At 39.3% G+C, this 21,896-nt stretch overlaps 1 protein-coding gene across 6 annotated transcripts in view; it reads right to left on the reverse strand.

The window, feature by feature from the left end:
* The window catches only part of CCDC90B (coiled-coil domain containing 90B), a 50,992-nt gene extending 29,715 nt beyond the window's left edge, over nt 1-21,277 (reverse strand). Inside the window, exons 1-3 of one of the 6 annotated variants that reach the window (XM_026015239.2) lie at nt 20,707-21,277; nt 14,240-14,359; nt 13,135-13,238 (exon numbers count right to left, since the gene is read on the reverse strand). In XM_026015239.2, coding sequence (XP_025871024.1) covers nt 13,135-13,238; nt 14,240-14,359; nt 20,707-20,806 — 324 coding nt within the window. In that variant the 5' untranslated portion in view covers nt 20,807-21,277. Of the gene's footprint in view, nt 1-13,134; nt 13,239-14,239; nt 14,360-20,706 lie in introns of those variants that run through there. The other 5 variants (XM_072726040.1, XM_072726041.1, XM_072726043.1 and 2 more) reach the window with 5 other exon arrangements.
* Between the last annotated feature and the right edge of the window lie 619 nt (nt 21,278-21,896).

A 21,896-nucleotide genomic window follows, 5' to 3' on the forward strand; every position in this document is an offset into this window, starting at 1 on the left:
TCAGAAGGAAAAATCTACGTTTAATTGGGGCTCCAGAGGGCACCGAAAGGGACACAGGATCAGAAAGTGTATTTGAACAAATCACAGCTGAGAACTTCCCTAACTTGGGAAGGGTAACAGGCATTCAGATCCAGGAGATAGAGAGATCCCCCTCTAAAATCAATAAAAATCGTTCAACACCCCGACATTTAATAGTGAAACTTGCAAATTCCAAAGATAAAGAGAAGATCCTTAAAGCAGAAAGAGACAAGAGATCTCTAACCTTTATGGGGAGAAGTATTAGGTTAACAGCAGACCTCTCCACAGAGACCTGGCAGGCCAGAAAGGGCTGGCAGGATATAGTCAGGGTCCTAAAGGAGAAGAACCTGCAGCCAAGAATACATTATCCAGCAAGGCTCTCATTCAGAATAGAAGGAGAGATAAAGAGCTTCCAAGATAGGTAGGAACTGAAAGAATATGTGACCATCAAACCAGCTCTGCAAGAACTATTAAAGGGGACTCTGTAAGGAAAGAAGAAGTCTAAGGAAACAATCCACAAAAACAGGGACTGCATAGGTACTATAATGACACTAAATTCATATCTTTCAATAGTAACTCTGAATGTGAATGGGCTTAATGATCCCGTCAAAAGACGCAGGGTTTCAGACTGGGTAAAAAAGCAAGACCGGTCTATTTGCTGTCTCTAAGAGACTCATTTTATTTTTTTTATTTTGTATGTATGTATGTATGTATGTATGTATGTATGTATGTATTTATTTATGATAGACATAGAGAGAGAGAGAGGCAGAGACACAGGAGGAGGGAGAAGCAGGCTCCATGCCGACGTGAGACTTGACCCCGGGACTCCAGGATCGTGCCCTGGGCAGGCGCTAAACCACTGAGCCACCCAGGGATCCCCTATAAAAGACTCATTTTAGATGTAAGGACACCTACTGCCTAAAAATGAAAGGTTGGAGAACCATTTACCATTCAAATGGTAAAAAAAAAGCAGGTGTAGCCATCCTCATATCAGATAAATTAAAGTTAACCCCAAAGACTGCAGTGAGAGATGAAGAGGGACACTATATCATACTTAAAGGATCTATCCAACAAAGGACCTAACAATCATGAATATTTATGCCCTGAATGTGGGAGCTGCCAAGTATATCAATCAATTAATAACCAAAGTTAAGATAAGACTTAGATAATAATATACTTATACTTGGAGACCTGAACACGACACTTTCTACAATTGATAGATTTTCTAAGCACAGTATCTCCAAAGAAACAAGAGCTTTAAATGATACACTGGACCAGATGGATTTCACAGATATTTACAGAACTTTACATCCAAACGCAACTGAATACACATTCTTCTCAAGTGCACATGGAACTTTCTCCAGAACAGACCACATACTGGGTCACAAATCAGGTCTTAACCGATACCAAAAGACTGGGATCGTCCCCTGCACATTTTCAGACCATAATGCTTTGAAACTAGAACTAAACCACAAGAAGTTTGGAAGGATTTCAAACACGTGGAGGTTAAAGACCATCCTGCTAAATGATGAAAAGGACCACCAGAAAATTAGAGAAGAATTAAAAAGATTCATGGAAACTAATGAAAATGAAGATACAACAGTTCAAAATCTTTGGGATACAGCAAAAGCAGTCCTGAGGGGGAAATACATCACAATACAAGCATCCATCCAAAAACTGGAAACTCAAATACAAAAGCTAACCTTGCACCTAAAGGAGCTGGAGAAGGAACAGCAAATAAAACCTTCACCTAGCAGAAGAAGAGAGTTAAAGATTCAAGCAGAACTCAATGAAATAGAGACCAGAAGAACTGTGGAACAGATCAACAAAACCAGGAGTTGGTTCTTTGAATTAGTAAGATAGATGAACCATTAGCCAGCCTAATTAAAAAGAAGAGAGAAAAGACTCAAATTAATAAAATCATGAACGAGAAAGGAGAGATCACCACCAATACTAAGGAAATACAAACGATTTAAAAACATATTACGAGCAGCTATATGCCAATAAATTAGGCAATCTAGAAGAAACGGACCCATTTCTGGAAAACCACAAACTACCAAAACTGGAACAGGAAGAAAATAGAAAACCTGGACAGGCAGATAACCAGGGAGGAAACTGAAGTAGTCATCAAAAACATCCCAAGACACAAAAGTCCAGGGCCGGATGGCTTCTCAGGGGAATTTTATCAAACGTTTAAAGAAGAAATCATACCTATTCTACTAAAGCTGTTCCGAAAGACAGAATGCAATGATGCCCTCAGGCTCCCAGGGCATCATTGGAATACTTCCAAACTCGTTCTATGAGGTCAGCATCACCTTAATTCCAAAACCAGACAAAGACCCCACCAAAAAGGAGAATTATAGACCAATATCTCTGATGAACACAGATGCAAAAATTCTCAACAAGATACTAGCCAACAGGATCCAACAGTACATTACGAAGATTATTCACCATGACCAAGTGGGATTTATTCCCGGGATGCAAGGCTGGTTCAACACTCGTAAAGCAATCAATGTGATAGATCATATCAACAAGAGAAAACACAGGAACCATATGATCCTCTCAATAGATGCTGAGGCAGCATTTGACAAAATACAGCATCCATTCCTGATCAAAACTCTGAAGAGTGAGGGATAGAGGGAACATTCCTCAGCATCTTAAAAGCCATGTACGAAAAGCCCACAGCAAATATCATTCTCAATGGGGAAACACTGGGAGCCTTTCCCCTAAGATCAGGAACACAAAGGGGAGGTCCACTCTCACCACTGCTATTCAACATAGTATTAGAAGTCCTAGCCTCGGCATTCAGGCAACCTAAAGAAATCAAAGGCATTCAAATTAGCAAAGAATTAGTCAAACTCTCCTTCTTCACAGATGACATGATACTGTACATAGAAAACCCAAAAGACTCCACCCCAAGATTGCTAGAACTCATATAGCAATTTGGCAGTGTGGCAGGATACAAAATCAATGCCCAGAAATCAGTGGCATTTCTATACACTAACAATGAGACTGAAGAAAGAGAAATTAAGGAGTCAATCCCATTTACAATTGCACCCAAAAGCATAAGATACCTAGGAATAAACCTAACCAAAGAGGTAAAGGATCTATACCCTAAAAACTACAGAACACTTCTGAAAGAAATTGAGGATGACTCAAAGAGATGGAAAACTATTCCATGCTCATGGATTGGCAGAATTAATATTGTGAAAATGTCAATGTTACCCAAGGCAATTTACACATTTAATGCAATCCCTATCAAAATACCATGGACTTTCTTCAGAGAGTTGGAACGAATCATCTTAAGATTTGTGTGCAATCAGAAAAGACCCCGAATAGCCAGGGGAATATTAAAAAAGAACCATAGCTGGGGGCATCACAATGCCAGATTTCAGGTTGTACTACAAAGCTGTGGTCATCAAGACAGTGTGGTACTGGCAAAAACACAGACACATAGATCAATGGAACAGAATAGAGAATCCAGAAGCGGACCCTCAACTTTATGGTCAACTAATATTTGACAAAGCAGGAAAGACTATCCATTGGAAAAAAGACAGTCTCTTCAATAAATGGTGCTGGGAAAGTTGGACATCCACATGCAGAATAATGAAACTAGACCATTCTCTTACATCATACACAAAAATAAACTCAAAATGGATGAAAGATCTAAATGTGAGACAAGAGTCCATCAAAATCCTAGGGGAGAACACAGGCAACACCCTTTTTGAACTTGGCCACAGTAACTTCTTGCAAGATACATCCATGAAGGCAAGAGAAACAAAAGCAAAAAATGAATTATTGGGACTTAATTAAGATAAAAAGCTTCTGCACAGCAAAAGAAACAGTCAACAAAACTAAAAGACAACTTGCAGAATGGGAGAAGATATTTGCAAATGACCTATCAGATAAAGGGCTGGTATCCAAGATCTATAAAGAACTTATTAAACTCAACAGCAAAGAAACAAACCAATAATGGAATGGGCAAAAGACATGAACAGAAATTTCACTAAAGAAGACACAGACATGGCCAACAAGCACATGAGAAAATGCTCTGCATCACTGGCCATCAGGGAAAAATACAAATCAAAACCACAATCAGATACCACCTCACACCAGTGAGAATGGTGAAAATTAACAAGACAGGAAACAACAAATGTTGGAGAGGATGTGGAGAAAGGGGAACCCTCTTGCACTGTTGTGGAAATGTGAACTGGTGCAGTCACTCTGGAAAACTGTGTGGAGGTTCCTCAAAGAGTTAAAAATAGATCTGCCCTACGACCCAGCAATTGCACTGCTGGGGATTTACCCCAAAGATACAGATGCAGTGAAACGCTGGAACACCTGTACCCCAATGTTTATAGCAGCAATGTCCACAAAGGCCAAACTGTGGAAGGAGCCTCGGTGTCCATCGACAGATGAATGGATAAAGACATGGTCTATGTATACAATGGAATATTACTCAGCCATTAGAAACAACAAATACCCCCCATTTGCTTCAACGTGGATAGAACTGGAGGGTATTATGCTGAGTGAAATAAGTCAATCAGAGAAGGATAAACATTATATGGTCTCATTCATTTGGGGAATATAAAAATTAATGAAAGGGAATAAAGAGAAAGGAGAGAAAATGAGTGAAAATATCAGTGAGGGTGACAAAACATGAGAGACACCTAACTCTGGGAAATGAACAAGTGGTAGCGGAAAGGGAGGTGGGCTGGAGGTTGGGGTGACTGGGTGATGGGCACTGAGGGGGGCAGTTGGCGAGATGAGCACTGGGTGTTATGCTGTATGTTGGCAAATTGAACTACAATAAAACGAAAAAAAAAAAAAAAGAATTTACATGGTATGTTGCCAATGATAAAATCCAAAGTTTCAAATAAAAATTAAGCTTTTGGAAAAAAAATTCCAAATAAGACAATACTAAATCGTTTATTACTAAATATAGGACAGAAATGGAATGCAGAAAAAATAATTATAGAAGGTTTGTGAAGAAGACATTTTTTCTTTTCTTTTTTTTTGGTGAAAAGGGAATTTTAATGTGTGGTTAAACTGTTTAAAATAAGTTTTTATTATTTAAAAATTAGTCTTACTATGAAAAGCCAGTGCAAAATTAGAATTTAGTTTTCCAGTAAAGGGACAAAGTTTTCTTGGACTTTTGGTCTGCTTTTGATAAGACTGTTAAAGTTCCTTTCTCTTCTAAATATTAAGCTTCATAATAATATGTTATTTTATTTAGGCAAGTGATTTAAAATCTTATTTGATATTTTTGGGGTGCCTAACTGGCTTAGTCAGTTAAGCATTCCACTCTTGATTTTGGCTCAGGCCATGATCTTAGGGTCACGGAATTGAGCCCCAAGTCCAGCTCTGTGCTCAGCAAAGTCTGCTTGAAGATTCTCTCTCCCCCCCCTCGGCCCCTCCCTCCATGCTTGCACATGCATATTCCCTAAAATAAATAATGTTTAAAAGTCGTTTTTGGTATTTTCGAAAATTTTCCAAATCAGACTCTAAATGAAGTCTTTTTGGGGATCCCTGGGTGGCTCAGTGGTTTGGCACCTGCCTTTGGCCCAGGGCGCGATCCTGGAGTCCCGGGATCGAGTCCCGCGTGGGGCTCCCGGCATGGAGCCTGCTTCTCCCTCTGCCTGTGTCTCTGCCTCTTTCTCTCTCTATGTCTATTATGAATAAATAAATAAAATCTTCAAAAATAAATAAATAAATAAATAAATAAATAAATAAATAAATAAATAAATAAAGTCTTTTTGACCTGGCATATTCCAAAAGATTTGTTAAACAATTTGTTAAATTGTTAAACCATATTCCAAAAGATTTTGCATAAACCAAAAGATTTGTTAGGTTTGTTTGATATGCAAATTACATGGAAAGCACTGTCAAATACTTAATACTAAGCCTTCATTATATTTGTAAAATTGTGGCACACGTGGACAAAGTCCATTCTACTTCTGCAAAAATAGCACCTAACTGCCAGACTTTTGCCATCCTAACATCCTTATAACATGGTAACAGTGTATTCCTGAATTAAGAAAAATTAAGATGGGCAAATAATGGTTGTAAACGGAATAAACAGATGGGTGGGTGTATGGGCAGCCCAAGACAGCAGCTTGGTTCCTCCTAGCTCCCTGACAAAACCCCATTTTCTGTTTTTTTTGTGTACTTTCACTCACCACAGTACGTTCAAGATGACTCAAATTATCAGTAAGCATTAGTGTGAAGACTTATGTAAAACTATATAAATAGACTACCAGCAAGGTCTGACCTGTTTTGTCCATAATCCTGGAAAAATTGCTTTTGTTTGCTCTCAGAGGCTTCAGACTGCCTTCTGCATCCTCTGAATACCAGCAGCCAGATTTCATTCACCCACCACTTAGTATGGGTTATCAGTGTCCTTGTTATTGTGTGTTTTCTGGATGGGTAAAAGCCTTTCCCTGCTGCAACGCTAATGCCCTCACAGTAAAAAACAAAACAAAACTCTTAAAAAAAATGTGTCTCTCACTTGGGGTGTACTTTCCACTACCTCTAATGATCAAAGCACTCATATTGTTGGGACAGATCATAGGAGCTATAGCACAAAACTTATAAGCTTCTTGGAATTTTATTAGTATATAACCTTCTGCAGATTCCTATTGTCTCATGCTGGTATGACCAGCTATAGTAAATCTCCCTCTAATGTTTTATGGTCAAGCCTGTTATCAACAGATTAGAGAAGTCTTCCTGGATCCTAATTCAAAGGAATATGTCAGTTATGGTCTAGAGCCTACTGACAGGTTATCCTAGAATATCATCAGAAGAAGACAGCCTTTGAGGCCTGTGGAAAGGAACTTTACCAAGTACTCCAGACCACTAACAATGCTGCAAAATTAAAAGATGCTAGAGACCTCAAAATGTAATTTCTAAGGAGGAGAAGTAGCTGACATTTTTTCCTTTTCTCTGGTATTGGCCAGCAAAAATAATGTACCTCCTAATACAGTTGCTAAGGGGTGGTAACCTCTTTTGTTTTGGGCTAAGAAAAACATGCGTGCCCCTAACTTTTCACAAGCAAAATGACATTTCATTGGTCGACTCCTTTGAATTTACATTATTGAGTTAAAAAGGATCTACCACTGGGGAACCTGGGTGGCTGGTTTAGTTGAGCATCTGACTTGATTTCAGCTTGGGTCATGATCTTGGGGTTGTGGGACTGGGCCTTGTGTCAGGCTCCATGCTCATTGCAGGGTGTGCTTGTTTCTTTCCCTCTGCTCGTCTCCTCCCTCATTCTCTAATAAATAAAATCTTAAAAAAAAAAAAAAAAAAAAAAGGATGCCTTGTGATTCAGGATTTACCCCTTTAGGCAGATCCCTATTCCCGGTTTATGGATAAATGTAAATGAGCCTATGATCAAGAACAACTCCTTAATTCAGAAATTATTATAAAATCAGCTAAAGCAATAGAGCCCAACAAAGATCCTTAACTCTGTAGCCAAACTTGTTCTTGATAATAGAATAGCTATTGATTATCTTCTAGCTGAGTAAGGAGGTGTCTATGCTGTGGCCAACACCATCTTCAGTGCCTGGATATAACACTTCTGGGGAAGTTAAAACTCAATTACATAAGAACAAGCCACTTAGCTTAAAAAGGCGACTCATTTAAAAAAAAAAAAGGCAACTCATTCCACTGGTTCTTTCTTTGACCTACTTGATTTTTATTGGTTTGGGTCTAGGGACCATGGCTCTAAAGCATACTCCAAATATTGGAAATTATCCTTTTATAGTATACATAATAATTTCCCTGGGGTATTATATTCTCTCAAAAGCTTTAAAATGTATGTTTGCAGTTGCTAACCACCTGGCAAATGATCTGAGACTGGAAAATGTATGATACAAGCAAACAAAAAATAACCAACTTAAAGAATGTGAACTAGAAGACATGACCTGTGAATATCACAGAGGTTAAATAAAAATGTCATGAACTATGGATTCACAAAGAAGAGCAACAAAAACTGTGGGAACTTGAGAGCAGTGGCTGAGAGTGGTGCCAATGCCCTAAAATCTGATCACTTCTCTAAATTGAGTTCAGAGTCTGATCAACATGGAGGAATTGTTAAAGAAGCAAATAACAACAAAAAACACCCCCACAGGCCCCAAATGGTGTCAATTGGACTGAGTTCCCAAAATGGGACTTAATACCTAATTCAAATGCAGTTTCTACCTCTCCCAGAAATAGTGGTGAGGAATTTTTGGATCAGTGCCAATGAATGAGTCAGGCCTGTGGGCTCACTTCAACCCTTAAGAAAAGATGACGTAATCCGTGTAAGACACCTTGCTTTTCCTTTAAAAGGAAAGCAGCCTCGGCCTGAAATAATCCTTATCTTTTGCTAGTAATTTTCTTGCCCCACTCTCCTATATAAAAACCTTTCATTTTATACAGCTCTTTGGAGCTCTCCCTCTACTTGTTTGATTGGATGCTGCTCAATTCATAAACTTTAATAAAGTCAATTAGATCTTTAAAATTTACTTACTTGAATTTTTATTATTTAACTAGATCTATGCCCCTATGTTTATTGCACTATTTTACAAAAGCCAAGATGTGAAAGCAAATGAAATGTCCATCAACATTTGGGATATGTGAATGGGATAAAGATGTAGTACATATATTTATTTACATATATATATGCGTGTGTGTGTGTATACATATATATATATGAAATGATGTAAGTGGTAAGAAAAACGGTATCTTACCATTTGTGACAACATGGATGGACATAGAGGATATTGTGCTTAGTGGAATAAGTCAGAGAAACAAAACACCATATGGGGAATCTAGAAAATTTAGAAAGGAACAAAGTAAACAGAAATAGACTCATAAATATAGATGACTGGTTGTTACCAGAGGGCAGGGATGGGAGGTGATGAGGAATAGAAGAAGAAAAATGTTCATCTTTGGCCCTGAAGGCTGATCTATAACCTGCAGTTTTGATAAAGATCAACTATGTGCCGGTTGATACATCCTTAAAGGTCTCATGACTGCCTGTATAACTCACTGATAGTTAATATTAAACCAAATGAATGATAAACACTAGAGAAGTCATACAAAGGTAGTTTTAAGAGTAGAAATTCAAAGACATTTATGATCTAATACTCTCTGTCCCCTCTCCCTTAAGTACTAAGCATATAACCACCAGCTTTGTACAGTAAAAAGTGCAGCCCTTTGTGCCCACAGGTCCTGCTCCTTTGTTACTTAAATAAGTTTACTAAGTTGCACCATACAACATCTCAGGAATTTTCTGTTGGTCCTTGTGCTCAACAACCCTGGAAGGGGGAAGGGGTGGGATGGGCAAAATGGATGAAGGGGAATGTGTATTAATTAGCATTGTGTGGTGACAGATGGTAGGTACTAGCTACACTTGTGGGGAGCATAGCATACTGTATAGAGAAGCTGAATCACTATCATGTACACCTAATGTAACACTATATTTCAACTATACTCAAATAAAAAAATCCCATCATAATATAAAAAAGTATTTTTACTGGTACAAGAGACATCCCTGACTCTACTGCCTTCCCTAACAACCCACATCAATGTTCTGGGGAGGTGGTTCATTTTCTTTTACGCAGTTTTGCTTGGAATACTCATGAGAACTAGTTCAGAAATCATACAGAAGTAGTTTCTAGGGGATATCAGTACAACTCCCCCAAAATGTCATTATAAAGGAGCTCTAAGACATTAACTATAACGTTATTCAAATCTTTAATAAAAATGTTATTTTATTACCAAGACTACATAGAAAGAAGTTGAATATGTAATTATAGATTTCTCATGAAATCTGAACTTGAGAATAAGGAATTGTACTGTGGCCCCAACTGCCTCTTTTTATTTCCCTTTCTTCCTTTAAATATAGTCTGTAACTCAAAAAGCCTAGCAGCCCAGGTGGCTCAGCAGTTTAGTGCCTGCCTTCAGCCCAGGGCATGATCCTGGAGACCTGGGACTGAGTCCCACATTGGGCTTCCTGCATGGAGCCTGCTTCTCCCTCTGCCTGTGTCTCTGCTTCTCTCTCTCTGTGTGTCTCTCTCATGAATAAATACAATCTAAAAAAAAAAAAAAAAAGCCTACAGAACAGCACAGGTGTCCATCTTCAAATACTATTTGAAAAATATAGGGATCCCTGGGTGGCGCAGCGGTTTGGCGCCTGCCTTTGGCCCAGGGCGCGATCCTGGAGACCCGGGATCGAGTCCCACGTCGGGCTCCCGGTGCATGGAGCCTGCTTCTCCCTCTGCCTGTGTCTCTGCCTCTCTCTCTCTCTCTCTCTCTCTGTGTGTGTGACTATCATAAATAATAAAAAATAAAATAAATTATAAGAAAAATATAACCCACTATCAACTAGTCAAATCTATTGTGTTATCTTTTTAACTATTGTGAAGAAAATGAATATAACTCAGTTTTTACATGAAATGAGAACATAACTGAGTTCTTGGATTGAGCAGACTTGACATAAAATAGTATTTCTGAAGTGATCAAGTACAAATTTTGTATGCCTGATGGCCCTAAGCCTCAAAGCCATCTTTCATGACATCTTTGTGCCTTAGTCTATGCTAGAGGTGGAGTCAGCAATTGGATTAGGCTCCATGATCTTAATTTCATATACTAGTAATAAAACACCAAAATTTAACATTTTGAGTGTAGGATTAAATAGTCTTGCCAGTATAAAAATTCTGCAAACCAGTTTTAATTCACTGATTTTAAGTAAACTTAAAAATCTGATTTAAGAATAGATTACTTTAGGGACGCCTGGGGCTCAGAGGTTGAGCGTCTGACTTCAGCTCAGGGCGTGATCCGAGTCTGGGATCGAGTCCCACATCGGGCTCCCTGCAAGGAGCTTGCTTCTCCCTCTGCCTATATCTCTGCCTCTCTCTGTGTGTCTCTCATGAATAAATAAACAAAAAATTAAACAAAAATAGATTACTTTATTAAAAATGTCAGTAGCTAAGACTTTCAGGGAAGATGTCAGAGTAGGAGGACCCTAAATTCTCCTCGTCCCACGAATATCAATGCAAATAACCCAGAAAATGACCCAAAGATTGGCAGAACAAACTCCACAAGTAAATGTAGAGAAGAGGCCCCATAGAAGAGGGGAGAAAAGGCAGAGGTTGTAGGGAACTGAATCCCATGGGTCCCCTGCCATAGGAAGGGAGCTGCGGGCAGAGAGAGAGAGAGGTAAAAAAACAGACTAGAAGGTCCACAACAAAACACACAGTAATTAAAATGACAAAAAATAGTGATAAAGAAGGAATTTTAAAAACAGCAAGAGAAGACAGTTACATACAAGGGAAACTCCATAAGGCTATCTGTGGGTTTTACAGCAGAAACTCTGTAGGCCAGAAGAGAGTGGCATGACTGATATTCAAAGTGCTGAAAGAAAAAAAATATGCATCTACGAATACTCTATCTGAGTATCATTCAGAATAGGAGAGATACAGAGTTTCTTGGACAAACAAAAACTAAAGGAGTTCATGACCACTTAACTAGCCCTACAAGAATTAATAAAGGAAACTATATGAAAAAAAAAAAAGGGGAACTATATGAGTAGACCAAAAAGACTATACGTGAGAGTATGAAAAAAGCAAGAAACACAAAAGCAGTAAAAATAAGTAAAAGTCAGTCAAAGGAATCACAAAATAAAAGGATGTAAAATATAACATCATATACCTAATATGTGTGGTGGTGGGTAGTAAAAATTGGGTCCAAACTTAAGTAACCACAAACTTCATATAGACTGGTGTATGGACAAGGTGTTATATACCAACCTAATGGTAAACACAAATCAAAAACCAGTAATAGATGTGCAGAGAATAAAGAAGAGAAAGGAATCCAAGTTTATCACTAAAGAAAGCCAGCAAACTGTGAAATAGAAGGGTGAGAGAAAAACTACAAAAACAACCATGAAACAAAATGGCAATAAAAATATCTACCAATAATCACTTAAAATGTAAATATAGTAGGGGGCATCTGGGTGGTAAGATCGGTTGAGTGCCTGAGTACTGGTTTTGGCTCAGGTTGTGATCTCAGGGTTGTAAGATTGAGCCCTGCATCAGGCTCCATGCTCAGTGTGAAGTATGCTTGAGTATTTTCTCCCTCCACCCCTCCTGCTCCTGCTCTCTTTCTAAAATAAATAAATCTTAAAATAAATACATAAAGGCAACCCGGGTGGCTCAGCGGTTTAGCACCACCTTCAGCCCAGGGCGTGATCCTGGAGACCCCGGATGGAGTCCCACGTCAGGCTCTCCGTATGGAGCCTGCTTCTCTCTGTCTCTCTTATGAATAAATAAAATCTTAAAAATAAATACATAAATAGATACATAAATACATAAAATAAATAAAATAAATGTTAATAAACTGATCGTCCCAATCAAAAGACACAAGGTGACAGAGTGGATAAAAAAAAATTATTTTTTTTAACTTATCTATATGCTGCCCATAAGAGACTCCTTTCAGACCTAAAAACACCTAGACTCAAAGTGAGGGGACAGAGAAACATTTACCATGCAAATGGATGTCAAAAGAAAGCTGCAGTAGTAACATTTATGTTAGACCAAATAGACTTTCAAAGATGGTAAGAGACAAAGAAGAACACTGTATCATAATAAAGGGGACAATCCAAGGAGAAGATATAATAATTGTAAATACTTATTCACCCAAATAGATAAAACAGTTAAAACAAACATGTAGGACCTAATCAATAGTAATTAAACAAAGTAGGGGACTTTAACACCCCACTCTTTAGATACTGACTTTACTAAAGGGTTTTGCTTTTTTTCTTTGGACCCTCTGTAGAGAATAAGATAAAGCTGTGTTTAGGAGGTTGAGTGGGTAGTTGGAGATGCAGTATAAAAAAGATCATCAGGGCAGCCCCGGTGGCGCAGCGGTTTAGCACCGCCTGCAGCCCAGGGCGTGATCCTGGAGACCCGGGATCAAGTCCCATGTCGGGCTCCCTGCATTGAGCCCGCTTCTCCCTCTGCCTGTGTCTCTGCCTGTCTCTCTCTCTGAATGAACAAATAATAAATCTTAAAAAAAAAAAAAAAATAGATCATCTGATGAAACTGTCAGAACTGGTAATAATGAAAATATTACCTGTTGAGCTCGAGTGACCATCTCCTTGTAGATACTATCCAGGCTGACATTTGATAATGTGGTTAAGGCTGATACAATTGTTTCTGCTTGTGCTTTGTCAAATCCTGTATATAGAAAATATGTATTTACACTTTTTTAAAAATGCATATCCACAGCAACATAAACAGCTAGAATAACTTTCTTCATCAAAATGGCAATGCATTGTTATTTATATTTAAAATTTCACTTTTTCAGCCAAGAAACTTTATTATTGCCTAAAATTTGCCCATTTTTCTATAAGATTACCGAATTTTTTAATTCTATGAACTCTTCGTATATTAAAGCAATAGATTGTCATGTATGTTCCCAATATTTTTAACTTTATGAATGATACCCTCTGATATACAAATTGAAGTATTTCATTAGTCACTTCTGTCAGTCTCCTCTGCTTTTGAGTTTTATGTTTTGCTTCCTCAATCTAAGTCTTAAAATAGTCTGTATTCTAGTGTTTTTAGTAGCTTTTCGCTTTTTTTTTTTTTTTTTTAAACATTTGACTTTTAATCAATCTGGAACTTATTTTTCAGTACACGTATCTTATCTATTTTTTCAAATGGCTAGTCATGTATCCTATCAATTTGTTAAGCAGCCCTTCCTTTCCCTAATCTGTAGTGCCTTCTTTATTGTTTGCTAAAAGTATCTGTATCTCTCTATCTGAATGCCATTCTATTCATCAACTTTTCTATTCCTGTACTATCACATAATTTAAATTACTGTTTTGATATCTGGTAATCTTTTGTGTTCTTTTTCTTTTTTTGCTAGTCTTAAACAGTCCTTGAACTTCCATGTGAACTTTATTATCAGCCTAGAAACTAGTTTTTCTTTTCTACATGATTGAAATCATACATGTAATTTTATATAAAGTTTTTTTTCACTTAATCTTGAATATTTCTCACATTAGTAAGTATTCTTCAAGCAACACCAAATTTATGACTGTAGAATATTCCCCTGTATGGATTGCACTTGTATTTAAAGGGACTCTTAATTGTTCATAATAATATTATCTTCACTAGGTAATTTACTATGACTGTCGTTAATATTCCTCTTTCAAGAGGTATTTGTTTCTCACCATGAGTTTCCAAATCTTGAACCAGTGCATGGGTATCAAAAGTTAATTTCCTTTGTTCTAAAGGAGTTATGTCCACTCGCCTCATATCATATCCTTCCTTGGTTGTGGTGGTGACGAAGTCTAAAAAAGGAAAACAGATTTTTTCCTTTTAGTAATCAACACAAGTATTACCCTTTACCTTCTAAAGCATTTCTTCTATTTACCATACAGTTCCAGCTCTTAGCAATTCTGTAATTTCAAGGAAGAAAACAGATTCCTCTGAGCAGCCCACCATTTTATCTGAAAAGTTCTAACATTATTCTGTACATGGCAAACATTCAGTAAATGTTCTCTTTCTTTCTTTTTCTTTTCTTTTCTTTTCTTTTCTTTTCTTTCTTTCTTTCTTTTAGTATTCAGATATGCTAAGAGTCAGTAAAAGTTGTAATATACATCAAAAGTTTTGGATATCACTGCCAGATCTCTCATTACTAGAAAAGTAGAAACCACTCAACTCTCCTAGGGGCTCAAAAGTCTTTCATAGAGCTACGGTAATTATTTATAGCTACATCCCTATATAAAGTAGCTTTTTTTTTTTTTTTTTAAGATTTTATTTATTTGAAAGAGAAAACAAGAGACAGCATGAGCAGGGGGAGGGGGAGGGTCAGAGGGAGAGGGAGAAACAGATTCTCCACTGAGCAGGGAGCCCAACATGGGGCTCTGACATGGGGCTTGATCCCAGGACCCTAGGATCATGACCTGAGCCAAAGGCATACACTTAACCAACTAAGCCACCCAGGTGCCCCTGAAGTAGCGTTTTGAATGCCCACTCTCTTACATATCCATTTTATTTCCATCATAGTTCTCAGCTCTAATCTGACATTGGTTTGTCTCTCTGAACCAGAATGTAAGCTCCATTTTTCATCACTGTGCCTTCAGTACCTAGAATGGTGCTTGACAAATAACTGGCTACGGTATTTTATTGTTGAAACAATCAATGAATGTGATTTTAAATCCTGGAATAAAGGGGCACCTGGGTGGCTCAGTGGTTGAGCATCTGCCTTTGGCTCGAGTCATGATCCTGGGGTCCTGGGATCGAGTCCCGCATCGGGCTCCCCAGAGGGAAACTGTTCCTCCCTCTGCATATATCTCTGCCTCTCTGTATCTCTTATGAATAAATAAATACAACCTTTAAAAAAAAATCCTGGAGTATTTACTACTATCAACATAAAAGCCCTAGCAAATTGGCTCATTTTTGCAACAAATGTCCCGTTTCAATAAATTTCCAATTTTTAACATAAACAATAGTATGGTCCTTTTCCATATATTGTGATGAATTTCATTAAAACATATTCTCTTTCAGAAAGAACTCTGTCTACCTAGAACTTCATTACTATTACGTATTAAATAAAATAACAGCTAATTAGTATAACTATTAAACACTAGGTACTATACTTTTTTTTTTTTTTTTTAAAGATTTTATTTGAGAAAGACAGAGAGCGCACAAACAGTTGGAGGAGGAGAGGGAGAAGCAGACTCCCTATTGAGCAGGGAGCCTGACCCGGGCTTGATCCCAGGACCCCATAATCATGACCTGAACTGAAGGCAAATGCTTAACAGACTGAGGCACCTAGGGTGCCCCATATACTAGATATTTTATATACTATGAAGGCAAGGTGGTATCATCCACCTTTTTAAGAAAAAAACAAAACTTTCTTTCTAATCTAGAAAAGGTAAAGCATTTTACCTAAAGTCACAGAGTCATTGGCAGAAGCAGAATTCAGATTCAGATTTTCTGACTCCAATGTTCATGCTCTTTCTTATCTTAAACCACTTAAGATATCTAGACACTTAAAAGACACAGCTGCAACCTCAGATATTACTTTTCTGCTACGTAGTGGAGGGAAACTGTGATTCTTTCCTGTGTATTTTTTTTCAGCCAACAAATACTGGAGTGCCAGGCACAGGGGATGATGAGCAAAACCAGATATAACTGATATCTTCACTGACTTTGTGGACTAGTAGGCAGGAAAGAGATGTTTAAAAACAGTACCTAAATATAAACTCTAAAATGATGAAAAAGTAATGACCAGTCCTTTACATCAATTCAAATACTCAGATAAATTCTATTTAGAGATAATAGGGATAAGATGTAAAGGTGAATCAATTTTGCGTGCGTGCATGCGCGCGCACACACACACACACATTAGCACAGTGGTCAGCAATCTTTTTGGCTTTGAGTGCCATCTAGAAGAGTTAAGTGATTAAGTGATGTGCCTTTGTGTGTCAATATTAGACCTGAGGAAGAGAAAAGAAAAAAATCAGAGGGAAAAAAAGGGGCAGATTTCAGTACTATTTCCAATAACAATTGCATTCAGAATGATTTGTATCCATAGTTACTCATCCTTGAATAGAAGTTTAGTATTTTATTTGGGGTTTACTGCAGGGGAGGGGAATATTATTTATATAACACGATACCGCATTCACACCTATTATTTATTCTTAAAATTCTCATGTTATAGATGAGGAAAACAGGTTCAGAAATGCGAAATAACTGCCTGAAATCTCATGGTCTCTGAGCTATGCAGATGAGTGCTCAATTCCTCTTCCTTCCACAAAGGGAAGCTTCCTACTGATAATGGGAGATAATATAAATACCCAACACTGGCTACAAATCTCTGCAGGGTGCCCCTGTGGTCTCATGTCCCACCGTGCTCATTTTTGGCCCTCCACTCTCAAGGACTCTTAATTCTTTAATTCCCTTAATAACTTGAGAAAGCTCTCTTTTTTCTTGCTTGCTCATATTTATCCTTCAAAGTTCAGTTTCAATGTTTCCTCCACCAGAAAGCCTGCCTAAAAGTGTGTGCTCTTTTAGGGCAGGTGTTTCTTGTTAGGGTTTCTCACAGTATCCTAGAACATTATTTTGCCACACCTCACAACTTACACATTTATAGGATGGTTAACTCTTCACCTTTCCTACTAGGTCAGGGATCAGATCAGCAAACCACAGTGTGGTTTGCAACGCAGCCATGTTCATTTACTTATGAATGAAAACCATGAGAATTTTAAACAGTATCTACATATAAAGTCAAGTTCAAATGATGAAAAAGTAATGGCCAGTCCTTTATACTTATGGTGCTTTCAAGCTACCATGACGAGAGTAGTTCCAAGTGACCATATGGCCCACAATGCCTAAAATACAACCTGGATTGTTACAGGAAAATTTTGCCAACCACTATATTAGATTATAAAGTCCCTGTGAGCAGGAACTACACCTGTTCTTGCTCATCATGGAATCCCCAATGCCTAATACAATTCCAGGTGCTCAGTAGGTACTTGCTGATTGATAAGAACTGTGTTAGGTGTTGTGGGTACAATGAAAAGCAAGGCTGTTGTTTTAAATCATGTGCCATCAAGGTATATCCATTAGGGAATACAGAGGAGAGACATTTGGCCCTCAATGAGAATAAAGGGGTAAAAATAGCTGTTTGGATGAAATCTTACCATTTGCAACGACGCGGATGGGACTAGAGGGTATTGCGCCAAGCAAAATAAGTCAATCAGAGAAAGACATGTGACTTCACTCATATGTGGAATTTAAGAAACAAAAGAGAGGGTCATAGGAGAAAGGAGGGAAAAAGTAAAATAAGATGAAATCAGAGAGGGAAACAAACCATAAGACTCTTAACTCTAGGAAACAAACTGAGGGTTGCCGGAGGGGAGGTGGGTGGGGGGATGGGGAACTGGGTGATGGGCATTAAGGAAGGCACCTGATGTAATGAGTACTGGGTGTTACATGCAACTGATGAATTCCTGAACTCTACCTGTGAACTAATAATACACTACATATTATTTGAATTTAAATAAAATATTTTTTAAAATGGCTATTTGGAAAAGATACCAATTATAGTAAATTTTAAAGAGGAGTTAATAAGACACGAGGAACAGGATGAGCAAAATTCACAAAGGCATGAGCTGCCTTTGCTACTTCTACCTTGGGCTCTATTTACTCTGGGGATGAGGAGGGTGGGGAGAATACAGACCGATCTGTGAACATTCATTCCTTAGGTGTATTTGTATAGTTACGTAATCTTTGGCTAAATCCTTACAATCCTAAGAGGTAGGTGTCAACACCCTCCCCTACAGTAGGACTTTCAGAGTACTATTCTTTGGAGGGAATAAGGAAATGGAATTTGATATCCACAGTAGGGCTTCATGAATAACTCATAAGCACTTTTAAGAGTAAGTCTTTGCAAGCATATTAATAGGTAGAGGAAAGGAAGTAACCAGAATCACTGTTTTTAGCTCAGGGTGGGATAACAGATCCTTAAAAGTTCCCAGAACTTCCACAACTGTACAAAACCCCAAACCCTCCTTTTCATACATACTATGTTGTGGTTTTCTTAAAGTGAGAAACAAACTCAGGGTTGAAAGGCTTAACCAGCATCACAAAGCTGTTAAATTGTATATCCTGAATTAGCACTCTAGTCTACCTTGCACCAAGCTGCCTCTTTGCCAGAAAAGGCCAGATTTTACTTTTGATTAACACATGTAAAATGCTGTCTCATTAAATCTAAGCCACAAGTTGTTTTTTTAAGCCACAAGTTTTATATTAATTTAGTGTTAACTTTAGAATTGTAACACTTCAGTGACATAGCTGGTTATTAATATAAATTTCTATATGCTGTTCTGTTGACATATGCTTTGCTAGGTACATCACAATTACCAAAATTAATAAATAACACAGAAATCCCTGGGCTCCACCCTTGAATGCTGACTCAGTAGTTCTGGAGTAGGGCTTAAAACTATGTATTTTTAAAAAGTACCCCCAGGGTTTCTATTTTGCTAAGTTTAGGAAACAGTAATGAAATAGGAATCTAACACTATTAAAACTTAGACAAATTGCTTCACCTTCCCATGCCTTCTCTTATTTATCTTTAAAAAAGAAATTGGACTAAATAACAGATCCTTCTGTGGGTACAGTTCAGGGTTTTCAAATTCCTTGATCACTGACATTATTAGGCAAGTTTAAAATACACAGCAAGCATTCAATTAACATTTGTTCAGTGATGATGGACACAAATCACATTAGGTGTAAAGAGGCACTTAAGATTTTTTCCAGGGTGCCCGGGTGGCTCAGCGGTTGAGCGTCTGTCTGCCTTCAGCTCGGGGTGGAATGCTGGAGTCCCAGGATTGAGTCCCCCACTGGGCTCCCTGCATGGAGCCTGCTTCTCCCTCTGCCTTTCTCTCTGCCTCTCTCTCTCTCTCTCTCTCTCTCTCTCTCATAAATAAATAAATAAATAAATAAATAAATAAATAAATAAATAAAATATAAAAAAAAAAAAAAGACTTCTCCAAGAAAGTGAGATTCAAGCAGGGTAACTCAGCAAATATGTAAGACATCACTGTTTACTTATGAAGTGCTTTCTAGTACTTCAAAGTTCATTCTCCAAAACTGTTTAATATACTTTGCTTACATACTCAAATGAAAACACATTATCTCTCAACATTTACAAAGATAAGTTTGAGAATGGGGTGATTTCCCAGGGTTAAAAAAAAAAATGCTACCTCCTTTTTGTAAAGTCCATCAAAAGGTGTATGCGGAGTAAACATCTAAAATATGTAACGAAGTATCTTGTGACATTCACTGGAAGCTCAACAGCACGGTCTAATAGGCGGCAGATCAGCTGCAATCTTCCTGAGTAAAATGAAGCAACTAGAATGGCACCACGTACAGTGGGCACTGGGTGGCTCACCTCACACAGCAATGAAGATTTAAGAAAGTGAACAGAGAATGCCAAGGTTAGTACGAAGTGCCTATTCTGTGGACAGCCTTAGTTTTTATAAAGGGGTGTGTGTGTGTGGGGGGGGGAATTTTGGAATTGTCCCTCAGCATAAAGTCAGACGTCCTTCAGGACACAATGCCAAGAGTTGCCAACGAGTTCGACACTTGCGGATTCCAGCAATTCACGTTCTGTTTTGAATGGCTGCTACATGATTGCAGACTACTAGAAATTACAACGAAAATAAAGCCAGCCTGACCGGAGATGTATGCTGTTGTCTACGAAAAACGTGGACTCGAGACAGCGCCCAAATACCACGACCCAAGTTCGAACAGGCCACGAAAGACACCACAACTCTCCGGACACAGATCGCCCCCGAGAGAGCTCCGAGGGGGCGGGGCCTCGTTAGGCAGGCGGGAGCAAACGAGCTGAGAAAGCGGCTTGGGGGGCGCTCGCACTGTGGAGGCCTGGTCGGTACCCCAGGCTCTCAGAGGCTCGGTATCGGAACGGGAAGGCGGTCCTCTACTCGGCCCTCCCCCTTCCCGCCCCAAAGCCACCGGGCAAGACCCAGTGGCGGGGTCGCCAGCCACGGGCGGGGCCGGGAGGGGCGTGACCCTCTCGCCTAACCGCGCGGCCGAGCAAGCAGAAACCATTGGCTGTCTCCTCAGAGAGCGCTCAGGCATTGGTGACAAGTCGCCCTCGTCTCACCTCTCCGCAAGGCCGGCGAGAAAGGCCCGCCGGGGCTCCAAACCCGGCGGTCCCCACGACCCTCAGATCGCAGGAGCCACCCAACACAGCGGCTCCACATCTCCTGCTTTCGCGCCGGCGGGAGGAGGCGAAAGGCTGGCCGAATCACGCTCAGGATTTCGGGCAAGGTAGTTCTGGCACCGCGAGGATGCTGGGAAGTGTAGTTTTCCGCCTGCCGCACAAGGCACCGCCAGCGCGGACTCCAACCGCCGTCCTGCAAAGATGGGCCTCTTCACAGACGGACCCACAGTCCAGGAGCATGGTTCACAGCGGCTCCGCTCCTCCCACCGCCCCTTCCCGACCGGCGCACGACGTTACCGCCCTAAGAAAGCGGGACCGCGTCTGAGAACCTTCTAGCAACCGTTTCCTAGCAATGAGGTACAGCTCAACAGCAAGAGTTCCCTGAGAAAGCCAGCGGCCATCACGCGCGCCTGGCTGAGAGACGGAGTCACATCCTACCGCTCGGAAACCTGGGACCTAAATCCTCGTCCGCGGAGCGTTCCGGGAGGTCGCGCAGAAACCTGGGAAATGTAGTCCAGAGAGGGCCTCATTCATGCTGTTTCACGACCTACTGCTTCGCCCTCTTGTGTACAGGAGGACGAACGTCAGTCCCTGTCTCGGCGGAAACCGTTTGTTGCCACAGTGGACCTGATTTTCACCACTTATCCCTGTGAGGCCTTTTACTACAGACTTTGTTCCACCCAGTAAATACGCTGAAAACAACAACACACAGTAGTTGTGGGGTCCAGATATGCTAATATGTTCTTCGTAAATTCTAAAGTGGTCACAATCGTCAGGTTTTAGTGGCTTAATTATTCTCACAAGGATGTAAACAGTTGGCCCTGGATTGTTGTACCTGTTTGTTTTCAAAGCTTTGTGGGCAAGCTGCGTAACAAGCACCCTTCTAAGCACGGAGGCACATTAAAGGAACAACGCTTGGTTCCTGCCAGCAAGGGCTTTAACAGGCAATTTATGGAAAGGAAATATAAATGGCTATTAAAGATTGAAGGAAAAAAAAAAGAACAATTTAATCGCACCAGTTAAATGAAAGCAAACATAAAGAGCTACCAGCTTTACTTATTAAACTTAAAAAAAAAAAAAAAGAATTACTGATCCCAGCAAATATGTAATTAGATAGGGTCATTCACACT

This window comes from Vulpes vulpes, chromosome 11 (genome assembly GCF_048418805.1).
Source record: "Vulpes vulpes isolate BD-2025 chromosome 11, VulVul3, whole genome shotgun sequence".
Taxonomy (NCBI): Eukaryota; Metazoa; Chordata; class Mammalia; order Carnivora; family Canidae; genus Vulpes; species Vulpes vulpes.